The sequence below is a fragment of the Zalophus californianus genome, chromosome 3 (assembly GCF_009762305.2).
Source record: "Zalophus californianus isolate mZalCal1 chromosome 3, mZalCal1.pri.v2, whole genome shotgun sequence".
Lineage (NCBI taxonomy): Eukaryota > Metazoa > Chordata > Mammalia > Carnivora > Otariidae > Zalophus > Zalophus californianus.
The window spans coordinates 141,381,372-141,393,639 of record NC_045597.1 but is presented as its reverse complement, the minus strand read 5'-3'; the positions used below and the strand labels follow the sequence as shown (position 1 = coordinate 141,393,639).

At 36.3% G+C, this 12,268-nt stretch overlaps 1 protein-coding gene across 1 annotated transcript in view; it reads left to right on the top strand.

Moving 5' to 3' along the window:
• TTN (titin) overlaps positions 1 to 12,268 on the top strand; it is a 271,518-nt gene that overhangs the window by 142,663 nt on the left and 116,587 nt on the right. Inside the window, 13 exon segments of the mRNA XM_027590660.2 lie at positions 17 to 100; positions 2,310 to 2,393; positions 2,506 to 2,589; positions 2,673 to 2,756; positions 2,889 to 2,972; positions 3,109 to 3,192; positions 3,321 to 3,404; positions 3,518 to 3,595; positions 4,017 to 4,100; positions 4,554 to 4,640; positions 4,908 to 4,985; positions 8,595 to 8,708; positions 10,038 to 10,106. Of these exon segments, the coding sequence (XP_027446461.2) occupies positions 17 to 100; positions 2,310 to 2,393; positions 2,506 to 2,589; positions 2,673 to 2,756; positions 2,889 to 2,972; positions 3,109 to 3,192; positions 3,321 to 3,404; positions 3,518 to 3,595; positions 4,017 to 4,100; positions 4,554 to 4,640; positions 4,908 to 4,985; positions 8,595 to 8,708; positions 10,038 to 10,106 (1,098 nt within the window).

Sequence of the window (12,268 nt, the reverse complement as noted above, 5' to 3'; positions counted from 1 at the left end):
ACTAATATCTTTAAAGTGCCTGAGGTGCCCAAGGCAGCTGTTCCAGAAAAGAAGGTGCCTGAAGCTCTTCCTCCCAAACCGGAGAGTCCTCCCCCTGCAGGTAATGTCAGAGCCATACATACTAGGGAGAAAACTGTTATTTTAGCTAGAAAATTATGTATATAAATACGACAACATAAAGGTGGTATGATTCTAAAGAAAAGAAAGTCAGAAGTTAATCAGAATATCTTAGTGTATAATGACATGGTACAGTCAGCAGTTTTTTTCACCTTTTCTAAACACAAATTACCAATGTCTTTGAAGTTCCTGAGGTACCGCCAAAAGAAGTCATCCCTGAGAAGAAAGTGCCTGTGGCTCCTCCTAAAAAGCCAGAAGCTCCACCTGCTAAAGGTATTTATTCTTCCATGTGTTGTTGGTCACCTGTTTCAAGGGTCTGGGAAAAGTGTGTATAGATGTGTCCGCCCATCTCATAAATTGTATTTGCTTGGGTAAATGTGTTGGCACTATTACCCCCTTATAATCTCTGACTAAAAAATACTAATATCTTCAAAGTTCCTGAAACTCCTAAAGAAGTTGTCCCTGAAAAGAAAATGTCTGTGGTTGTGCCCAAAAAACCAGAAGCCCCACCTGCTAAAGGTATTTATTCGCACTGCCCTGTTAAGAAGAAAACATATTGTCTTGTGTTCTTCCTAATCATTGTAATATATGCCTTCAGTATTCATAAATTCTAAAAATACTAATATCTTTTAAGTGCCTCAAGTTGCACAAGAAGTTGTTCCAGAAAAGATAATTCCCAGGGCACCACCCAAAAAACCAGATGCCCCACCTGTCACAGGTACATGTTAGCCCAGACCTCATTTTGAAGAAATATTACTTTTCTCAATAATTTTAGCCCATTGCTCTTCAATAACTTAACTTTAAAACTACTAATATCTTTCAAGTGCCTGAAGTTGCTCAAGAAGTTGTCCCAGAACCGAAATTTCCCAGGGCACCACCCAAAAAACCAGAAGCCCGACCAGTTTCAGGTATTTTTCCCTCGTGTCCTTACCTAAAGAAGAAATACCTCTCCTTCTCTTGGAAATATTTTTAGTCCATTGACCTCATTAATCTAAATGTAAAACTACTAATATCTTTTAAGTGCCTGAAGTTCCTCAAGAAATTGCCCCTGAAAAGAAAGCACCAGTGGTGCCTCCTAAAAAGCCTGAAGTTGCACCTGTTACAGGTACTTGTCACTCACCTCAGATTTAAGAAGATATAACACTTCTGCTCTTGAAAATGCTTTGTTCTAGCATCTCATAACCCCTAAGTAATTTTACTAATATTTTTTAAGTGCCTGAAGTTCCTCAAGAAGTTGTCCCTGAAAAGAAAGTGTCTGTGACACCTCCTAAAAAGCCAGAAGTCCAACATGTTAAAGGTACTTGTCACTCACCTTAGACTTAAGAAGATATAACCTTTCTGCTCTTGAAAATGTTTTGTTCCAACAGTCTCATAACCCCTAAATGTAATTTTACTAATATCTTTTAAGTGCCTGAGGCTCCCAAAGAAGTTGTCCCTGAAAAGGAAGTGTTTGTGGCACCTCCTAAAAAGCCGGAAGTCCCACCTGTTACAGGTATTTGTCACTGACTTTAGGCTTGAAAAGACATTAGCTCTTCTGCTCTGGAAAATATCTTGTTCCAGGAATCTTCATAACACTTAAGTGTAATTTTACTGATATCTTTTAAGTGCCTGAGACTCCCAAAGAAGTTGTCCCTGAAAAGAAAGTGTCTGTGGCACCTCCGAAAAAGCCGGAAGTCCCACCTGTTAAAGGTACTTGTCACTCACCTTAGACTTAAGAAGATATAACCTTTCTGCTCTTGAAAGTGTTTTGTTCCAACAGTCTCATAACCCCCAAGTGTAATTTTACTAATATCTTTTAAGTGCCTGAAGTTCCTCAAGAAGTGGTCCCTGAAAAGAAAGTGTCTGTGACACCTCCTAAAAAGCCAGAAGTCCCACCTGTTAAAGGTATTTGTCATCAACCTTAGGCTTAAAGAAACCTAATTCTTCTGCTCTGGAAAATATCTTGTTCCAGTGGTCTTCATAGTTCCTAAATGTAATTTTACTAATATCTTTTAAGTGCCTGAGGCTCCTAAAGAAGCCATCCCTGAAAAGAAAGTGTCTGTGGCGCCTCCTAAAAAGCCAGAAGTTCCACCTGTCACAGGTATTTGTCACCAACCTTAGGCTTAATAAAACCTAATTCTTCTGCTCTTGAAAATATCTTGTTCCAGTGGTCTTTATAGTTCCTAAGTGTAATTTTACTAATATCTTTTAAGTGCCTGAGGCTCCTAAAGAAGTTGTCCCTGAAAAGAAAGTGTCTGTGGCGCCTCCTAAAAAGCCAGAAGTCCCACCTGTTAAAGGTATTTGTCATCAACCTTAGGCTTAATAAGACCTAATTCTTCTGCTCTTGAAAATATCTTGTTCCAGTGGTCTTCATAGTTCCTAAATGTAATTTTACTAATACCTTTTAAGTGCCTGAGGCTCCCAAAGAAGTTGTCCCTGAAAAGAAGGTGCCTGTGATGCCTCCTAAAAAGCCCGAAGTCCCACCAGCCAAAGGTAGTCACCCCCATGTCACTGTGTTTGATACTGTCCATTTGTCTCTACTCTGTCTAATCATGAAAATACTAATATCTTTAAAGTGCCTGAGGTGCCCAAGGCAGCTGTTCCAGAAAAGAAGGTGCCTGAAGCTCTTCCTCCCAAACCGGAGAGTCCTCCCCCTGCAGGTAATAATGACACTACCAAAACTATTATTTTTTAAAAGAAAACTCTCTTCTTAGTGTTATAAAAATCTGTTTGTAAAATATTTCCTATGCTTTAGTCGACTCTAGCATTAAAATGAGCTTGTCTCTTTCAAGTGCATGAGGAGCCTGAGGAAATTTCCTGGGAAGAGCCTCCAGCGGAGGTTGTGGAAGAGCCAGAGCCTGTTGCTCCGCCAAAAGGTACTTGGCCAGCTGCTAGGTCGCCTTAGCCAATTATCCACCCCTCTTGCCCTGAAAATTCTGGACATTTTGAGCTTTTTGTCTTATTTCTCATTCATCTTCACTGATTCTAAAAAATAAATTCCAATACCCTTAGTGACCGTGCCACCCAAGAAACCTGCCCCAGAAAAGAAACCACCTGCTGTCGTTGCCAAAAAACCTGAAACACCACCAGTGAAAGGTATTTCTCACTGCCATTAACCTCCGACAGAAAAATGTCTGTCTTTCAAGGGCTGGGTTCCACTGCTATACCTAATGATTTTCATGTCATTGAAATGATGAGCTAAAAACAACTAATATCTTTTAAAGTGCCTGAGGTACCCAAGGAAGTTGTTCCTGAAAAGAAGGTGCCTCTCGTGGTTCCCAAAAAACCAGAAGTCCCACCTGCTAAAGGTACATATAGCTGTCTAACATGTGATGGAGGATAAAACCTCCAACTCTTAAAAAGTATTTTGTTCTATGCAAATGCAACTCTTCATAATGCTAAAATACTAATGCCTTTAAAGTGCCTGAAGTTCCAAAAGAAGTTGTTCCTGAAAAGAAAGTAACTGTTCCCAAGAAGCCCGAAGTCCCACCACCTAAAGGTACATGTCCCTAATGAGATTCTACAGGAAAGCACTCACTCTGGCTTCAAAAGTTGCTTATTATAGGAAACCCTGTTGTTTGTCAAACTTCTTATATTCACAATTACAAACCTGCCATTCTGGATTTTTAGGGTTTAAATGTTTTTAAATAACATCATTGGTCTAAAAACAAACAAACAAACAAACAAAAAAACTGATGCATCTATTATATGCACCAAAGAGTTTGCTAATATGGTTTTGTTAATCTGCATAGGCCACATTTCTCTCCCTGCTATGCAGATCTCAGAACAGATTACTGGCCTTGTGAATTTTGTTCTTGGATTTGTCTCTGGGTTATTTGACCTAGATGTGAACTAGAGGTGGTATAAATTTCGTGTACTTCTCAACTATCTAGAAGTAAATCTAACTAATATCTTTAAAGTGCCAGAGGTGCCAAAGAAACCTGTCATAGAAGAGGAACCAGCCATTCCTGTTCCCAAGAAAGTAGAGTCTCCTCCTCCAGAAGGTACACGTAAGATCATTAATGAGCTTGCCACTCATGTCAGCTGCTAATTTAAGCCTTAGTCCTCTTTTTTTCTTATTCAGTATCTCGTGGTCATTTTCCGTCCTTTAATTATTTGTCTTAAACCATTCTTAATTAGCTCTGATTTGGGTTATCAATCAACAACATCTACATAGGGCATCATAAGCTGTATTAAAGTTTCTCTAATGCGCACAAAAAGTAGGACAGAACTAGTGACTATAAATGACACTAAATGCCAAAAGGGCTTTCCAAGCATTCGAATCAATAGAAACAGAAGTCAGTGCAAATAAGATAGATTTCATCTTCACAAAACTAAGAGAAGATATTAATTAAAACAAGGGAAGAAATCACAGTTACTAGTTTTTATGCTCAGTGTTTTGTGCATTTTACAGTATTATTCCATACATGGAATCAAAATTAACTATATCTTTAAAGTATATGAAGAACCGGAGGAAATTGCTCCTGAAGAGGAAGAGCCAGTTCCTGTTGCTGAAGAGGAGCCAGAAGCCCCACCACCAGCAGGTACAAGGCAGGATGCTGTATTGTACAGGAAGATACATCATTTGATTTTTATATCTATTATGTATCTTCTTTAAGATAAAATGTCAGTCTCCTCTCTTTCTTGAAATTCGACTTCATTGGCAAGAACAGAAGTCATTGGCACACACAAAGCCATAGAATTTTACAGTGTGCATGCCAAAGGGATGGGTGTGATCTTCTTTATTCATTCATTAGTGTTAAGCTTTACATTGTTAATCATTTGACTCAAAGAAATTCCTATCTTTCAAGTGCCTGAAGAACCCAAGAAGATTGTTCCAGAGAAGAAAGTTCCTGTTATCAAAAAACCAGAAGCTCCACCTCCTAAAGGTACTTACAGTAAAATAAATCAATATTTGCTTCATTTTTGTGTGCTGTCTAAAATTCTAGTCTTTATTATGTATTGTGTTGTATTATGTACATAACTGTTATCTAAATGTTCTTGTCAAATTAATGTGTACATATTGCATCTTGCAATTTTATATTATTAAATGCTACTAATATCTTTAAAGTACCTGAGATGGCAAAGAAAGTTGTCCCAGTGAAGAAAGTCCCAACTGTTAAGAAGCCAGAAATACCAGCAGCTCAAGGTATTCCCATCATCACTGATAGCATTAGTATCATTGTTTTTTTAAAGTGATCTGTTATCTGTCCTTGTTGTTTCAAAACTAGGGACAAAAATGTCCTTATTTTGTTTCCAATAATGTTAATACTGCTCCATTAACTACAGATCCTTTATTCTTAACATTTAAAATGTTTCTAAATACTCTTTTTAAAATACAACTAATATCTTCAAAGTGCCTGAGGTGCCCAAGAAACTTGTTCCAGTAAAGAAGGAACCTGTGCCTGTTACCAAAAAACGAGAAGCCCTGCCAGAAAAAGGTACCTACCATGAAGAAAAAAATACAGATTTCCCTGAATACTACCATAGCATTTTAATAATAGTTCTTATGTAAAACCACATTTCACAGATGAAAAGGGGGAAATAATGAGGGCAAAGAGAAAAAAAGGAGATAGATAAGCAGGAGAAAACAAATAAATGAGATTCAGTTGTGCTATGACAGTGTTCTGTGTGGTAGCAAAGGACCTCCTCTGATTCAAGGGGTAGAACACCTCAATTTAGCATATTTTGCTGAATGTCCTACCACTAAAAAACAGCATACTAGAAAAAATAAGATCTGGTCCTGTCTTCAGGCAATTTCAAGGTGGTAAGAAGAAAGCCCAGCACAGCTCTCATAGAGACAGGAAGTGATCACACCTACAAGAGTATCAAGGGCTATAGAAACACAGAGCAAGGGAAGATAAATTTCAGGAAGAGGCATCAGGGGAAAACTGTATGAAAGAAATGAAAATTTAAGTTTTGATGGATTTTGACAGTGTATAGCAATTGAGGAAATGGTTTTCTAGGCAAAGGAAAGATTTTTTATCAAAAGGCACAGAGGTAGAAGAGTCTAGGAAGTTCAAGGACCTTCAAATATATTTGTACAATTTGAGTATGAATTGGTTGTGAGGTGTCTTGAAAGAGAGTCTGGATATAAAGCTGAGGATCATATTTTGGAGTTCTTTGAATGCCCATATCGGGTGTGTCCTTTATTCTGTAGGCAACAGGAAGCTTCAAAGGCTTTGAAGCAGGTACACCAATCAGTAGAGGTCAGGCTTCAGAAAGATGACTGGCAATAGTTCCAGCTGCTGGAAGACAGTGATAATAGTCAAGAGCCATTGCAGCTATTTAGGGTCATTAAGAGTTGGACAAGATCAGTGGTGGTAGAAATGTAAAAAGAGTGAGAGAGATGGGAGATCAAATTGGTGTCTATTATGGAAACAATTAAGGAAGTAGAGGAGCCCAAGATGATTGTAAGGGTTGTAGCTAGATATCCATGGGAATGGTTCATTGGGTCGCTAATTAACATTAGAAAGAAGATAGTGAATATATTTTTCACTTTTCAAATATAGAAGCTGGGAATATGCATCTGGAGCTTAGGAAAGAGAACAGAGCAGGAGATGTAGATCTAGAAGTCATCCACAGAGAAGTAAGAGTTGAGAGTGCAGGAGTGATTGTTCACAGAATGTAGAGCCAATTTTTTTAAAGCTTCAGAGTTAGACCAGTGGAGAACACTGGCATTTAAGGGTACACAGAAGAAGAGATGCAAATGAAGAAGGTTGAGAAGACTCGTTTATAAAATTGGAATGTCCAAAAGGATGCCATGCCTCCAAAGCCATATTATCCACTAAGTCTTAGAAAGTTCTTTTCACTGTATTCTTTGCCTGCTGTTTGCAGAATCTTGCACATCTTCTAAATTCTTAATAGTAAACAAAATCAATATCTTTAAAGTGCCTCAAGTACCGAAGGAAATCATCCCAGAAAAGAAAGTGTCCATTCCTATTCCTGAAGAGCCAGAAGCTCCACCCATCCAAGGTACACGGCTGCTCTATAAATCTTGGAAAGATGACAACTGTCTTCAACATCTTGCTTTGGTTGTAGATGGGTTTTATGTATTTGTCTGTTGTCTGTCTTTATGTAGTGAAGTTGTTGATATTTTGGGGTCATCTGAAGAATATGTTCTAGAGTATAACTAAGTTGATATGTTGCAACTTAGCAGTTGGAAGATTCTATTGTGAATATAGTCTAAAATATAATACTGTGTTTTTTAAATCAAAGAGTCTCCTGAGGAAATAATGTATGAAGAAAAGGCATCCATAACCATTGGTAGAAAAGTGACTCCCCCTGTTGAAGGTATATATATATATATATATACACACACACACACACACACACACACACACACACACACACATATGTATAAATACAAATATTTTTAATCTCTTAAAGATTCCTGCTAGAAATAAAACAAACTGAGGGTTCTAGAGGGGAGGGGGGTAGGGGGATGGGTTAGCCTGGTGATGGGTGTTGAGGAGGGCACGTTCTGCATGGAGCACTGGGTGTTATGAACAAACAATGAATCATGGAACACTGCACCAAAAACTAATGATGTAATATATGGTGATTAACATAACAATAAAAAAATAAAAAATAAAAAAACTATTCAAAAGGTGACATTCTTTCTTGAAATTATATACAGAAGCATTCCAGCATATGTTTGCTTCATTTTTCAAATAGTTATACTTCTTTTGAAGTAGAATCTTTAATTTGATTTTTCTTGATAGTAATTAATAATTCCCAAAGATACAGTTTACAAGGCAAAACTGGGAAAATTGCACTGGATTCTCAAACAGTAACCCCACATCAAATTTTAAAAGTCATCTCATTTGCCATCAACATACATCAAATAAAGTAGTTGATAGAATGTTTAAGTATAATAGAAGTCTTACCTCTTTTTCTGTATAATTTGTATGAATTGTATATTTTTGTTTTGTGACTACAATCTTTACATCTGTGTGAAATTTGTATGAGTCTTTGTGAAGAACTTTACACTCTCATATCCTCTGTCAACATTCTTTAAAGAACGTGAAATTCAAAAGTATATCGAGCCTGAAGAACCTGAACCTGAGCCACAGCCAGAAGAAATACCCATACAAGGTATTCAGTTAATTGGACTTAACTCTTCATCATCATGTTCATCTTCATATATGTTTTATGTTCTACATCTGTGTGTAAGATAGTCTTTTAAACGTGCATTTCATTTTTATGCATTTGTGTCGTTTGTACTGTTGATCTCATGTCAGTGTGGCTTACACAGATACTTCCTTTGTTTTTATTAGTGCCTTCACCATATTTCTCATCATCTGTGTACAAATTTTTGTGTTTTATGTTGGATACTGTTTTATGTTTTCTGTTGAATACTAATAGGAATTTAAAAAGCAAACTTTTTACTTGATATATATATATGTTTAAATTTCTACTGAATATACCATATATCCACATGCTAATTAACATATATATATATATATATACTAACCCTCCTGAAATACTCTTTCAAGAACCTGAACCTGAAAAGAAGGTTATTGAGAAACCAAAACTCAAACCAAAGCCTGTGGCACCTCCTCCGGCTCCACCAAAGGAAGATGTGAGGGAGAAAATATTCCAACTTAAAGGTATAAAATGTCGCTCCCAAGTTTTATTAATCTGCTTCATACTTCTATTCAGTCATCTGAAATGGTGCTTGCAAGGCATGTATTATTTTTTAAAAGTGTGTGGCTTTCAAACATGATCGAGCTATGGGAATTGCATAGAGATCTGTGTTTTCTACTGCCTTCGGGTGCTTTGTCAGAACAGGCCTGACAGAAGGGCATCATTGCTCATTGTTAGCTTCATCCTAGACATCTGGATGCAGGGGCTGTCCAACTAACTTTCTTATGGAGAAAGGGTTCTGATTTCAGGGTGTGATTGCTATACATATCTTTGGGATCTTGTGCATTTGGAATGTATAAGAAAACTTTGCATGAAACTTTCAATGTTGCAGTAACAAATTTATACAAAGGCAAAACTTTGTTCTTACAGAATTTCATGTGTTTTGAAATATACTATAAGTAATGTATTTATGGCATTGATAGCTGATATGTGCTCACATACCATCAAAGGAAAGCATATAAATTACCCATCACTGCTGCCCTACTTTTTTTTTCTTTTGCAACTTAATAAAAGGCCAAACTGCATCTTATGGTGGTCCTCGGTGTAGCCAGAAAGCGTGATTATGAATACATTTGATACCCAGCATCTCTTCTCATTGTTAAATTTCCCTTCATTCTTTTTTTATTTAGATATTTCTTTGAACTGATGCAATATTACTTAATTATTAAAATGACATTCTTTAAAAGCTGAAATAACCTGGTGAAAACATATTATTCTTTTTATGGTAATACAATGTTGTCTTATTGGTGGTGTCATGAGATTTCTCAATCTAAAATAATCTAGATAAAATCTTAGATGAGCACTTTCCCATGCTTACCTACACATGTACAAAGTCAGAATCTTTCACAGTAAAACTGCTTCTCATGATTCTTGCCCCTCTTCACCCCTCCTGGCCAGCAGGGGTAACTTTCTGGCATTTTAAGTCATATAGAAAATGGGCACCTCTTACAAGGCTACCCATCTTTTGATTCATAGTCCATGAAGACACACACTTAATACACTTCCCTTAATATAAATTTATACTTAAAGGAAAATTTCTTCTTCTTGCAAAGAACAAAAATTACCTTCTTTCTCCACCAGACTTAAACTTACTACTCACCATCAGAGTAAAAGGGCAATGTTTTCATGGTTTGAACGCTTCCTGTGCGTTCTTTGGTGGCTGCTCTTGGCTGTTATCAATGCTCTCTGGCTGTAAGCAAAGCTGGTTTTGACTCTTGGAGCAGATATTTAATAATTTGCTTCAGATAAGTCTAAATATACAAATAATAAAATTAAGATCATATTCTTTAAAGCTGTTCCAAAGAAGAAAGTTCCTGAAAAACCTGAAGTTCCAGAAAAAGTGGAGCTTAAGCCTCTGAAAGGTATTTCACAATCTGGAAAATGCATTTCTGTGCAGTATCCCTCCACTGCGCTCCTTCCTCTTCCTGTCTTCTAGAATGTTCTTTCTTTCTTTTTTTTATTAATCAGTGTAGTGTCATTTATTTCTTGTGTTTTTGTAGTTTTTATGGTCCTGGCTCATGAGTGTTGCTGCCTTTGTCTCCCATCAAATTTCATACATTCATGGATATTGTTTATCTTTGTCTCATCTACATATGTCTTCTTGCATTTTCCTCAACTTAAAAATATTAAATATTACTGGTTAGCTGAAATTAGCTTCAGGACACACCTTGGGTTAAAATGCAAAGACCTAATAGTAGAAAGCTTTGGAATTTCACCTGAACAACAGTATTTTGGCCAGTGTTAGAGCGCTGAAAATAAGTCATGTCATCCTTCTATACTATTGAGATGATTCATAGGGATTTCCTCAGGGCTTTCCTGTCACTCTCTGGTCACTGACTCCAAGACGTTCTTTCAGGCATCAGATCTCACTGGGAGTTTTAGGGAGCATTCAGGATTGCTGAGGTCATTTTTCAAAATTCATTTCTCTTGACACAGTATTTTCCCCATCTAAACTTAGAACCGAAAGAAAAATAAATGGATCATAAATTTTAGAAATTTTTCCATTTAAAATAGAGTTATTAATTTTTCTAGTAAGTATAATGGGTAGCAGCATTCTGTTTAAGTCATCAACACATCCAGACCCAGAAATTGAATCTGTTCTTGATTCACTCTGGAATTTTAGAAAAATCACCCATCTGAATATACATTTCCTGACTTATAAAATGGAGATTACAAAATAATATTACTATGGCTGTTAACTAATAATGGAGGAAAAGCCACTTAAACATTAAAATGACATGTAATGACATATAATGACTTTAAAAATAATAGCTGCAATGGTGTGTTCTGTACCTGAGTCTCAAATGTCAATAAGACCTTAAAAATAAAATGAAAATACAGAAATACAAATGCAAAGATGTATTTCCACTATGTCCATTATATGAGTAAAGAATATGTGCCATCCTTACATTAATTATATGCATGGTCATCTTTCCATGTTTGATCAAAGAAAATAGTTATACATTGAGAATATTGGTAACTCTAAAATAGTATTGAAAGCCAGCAAAATTTAACATGGATAAAAAAATTTAATGTTGAAGTGTGAAATTTTACTTAAAATACTCGACGAGAAAAATCATTATTTAAAATGAAATACATATTTACCTTTCATACATTTAAATTTTGAAGTTATGCAAAGTTATCTTTATCACATTAAAAAAACCTATTTAGGGGCACCTGGGTGGTTCAGTCAATTAATATCTGACTCTTGATCTCAGCTCAGGTCTTGATCTCAGGGTCGTGAGTTCAAGCCCCGCGTTGGGCTCCACAATGAGTGTGGAGCCTACTCAAAAAATGAAAACAAAATAAAACACCTACTTAATGAATTGCAAAAATCCTGCTTAAAGCACCAAATGGGAAATTTTTTAGAAATATCTAAAAATTCAGATTTCACATGAGTAAACAAATAGGCCATTAAGTGATACAAATAAATAATGTTTTAAGCTGATTTTCATTGACATCACGAGAGAGATAAGGTGGTTCAGTAGTCACCCAGCATTTCTCTTTTTTCCACTCAAATCCATGAGGGTTGTAGGAGAAGGAGGAGGCTGCTCTATATAATATCATCCATCATGCCCAATAGTCACTGAAGATGCAAGAGAGAATAAACTTAGAATTCCTTGGGTCCCTTTTAGTCTAAATTTAAGAACATTTTCTTATTCATTAAAAATGAGCTCTAAACCAGCTCTCAAATTCTAGAGTTTTATAATTTTAGGTTAGTATTATTTCAAAAGAGAGATCTTAAGAAATGATACTTCCCTTCTGTTAGGAAAGTAAGAGTGGTCCTTTCCCAACATCAAGGTCATCAGCCAGATCCCTTAGCTTTCTTCTCTCACCAGTGGAGAAGACTGGATAATGACACTAACACTTACCAGTATCATTTTAATGTAATAGACAGTTGAGATACCAATGTAGAATTGAACAATCTACAATTGTAGATTGGGGCAAAAATGCTGTCAAGAACCCTGTATTTGATCAAAGATTCATAAAGTCAATATAGAATAACATCTTCTACCTTCACTTA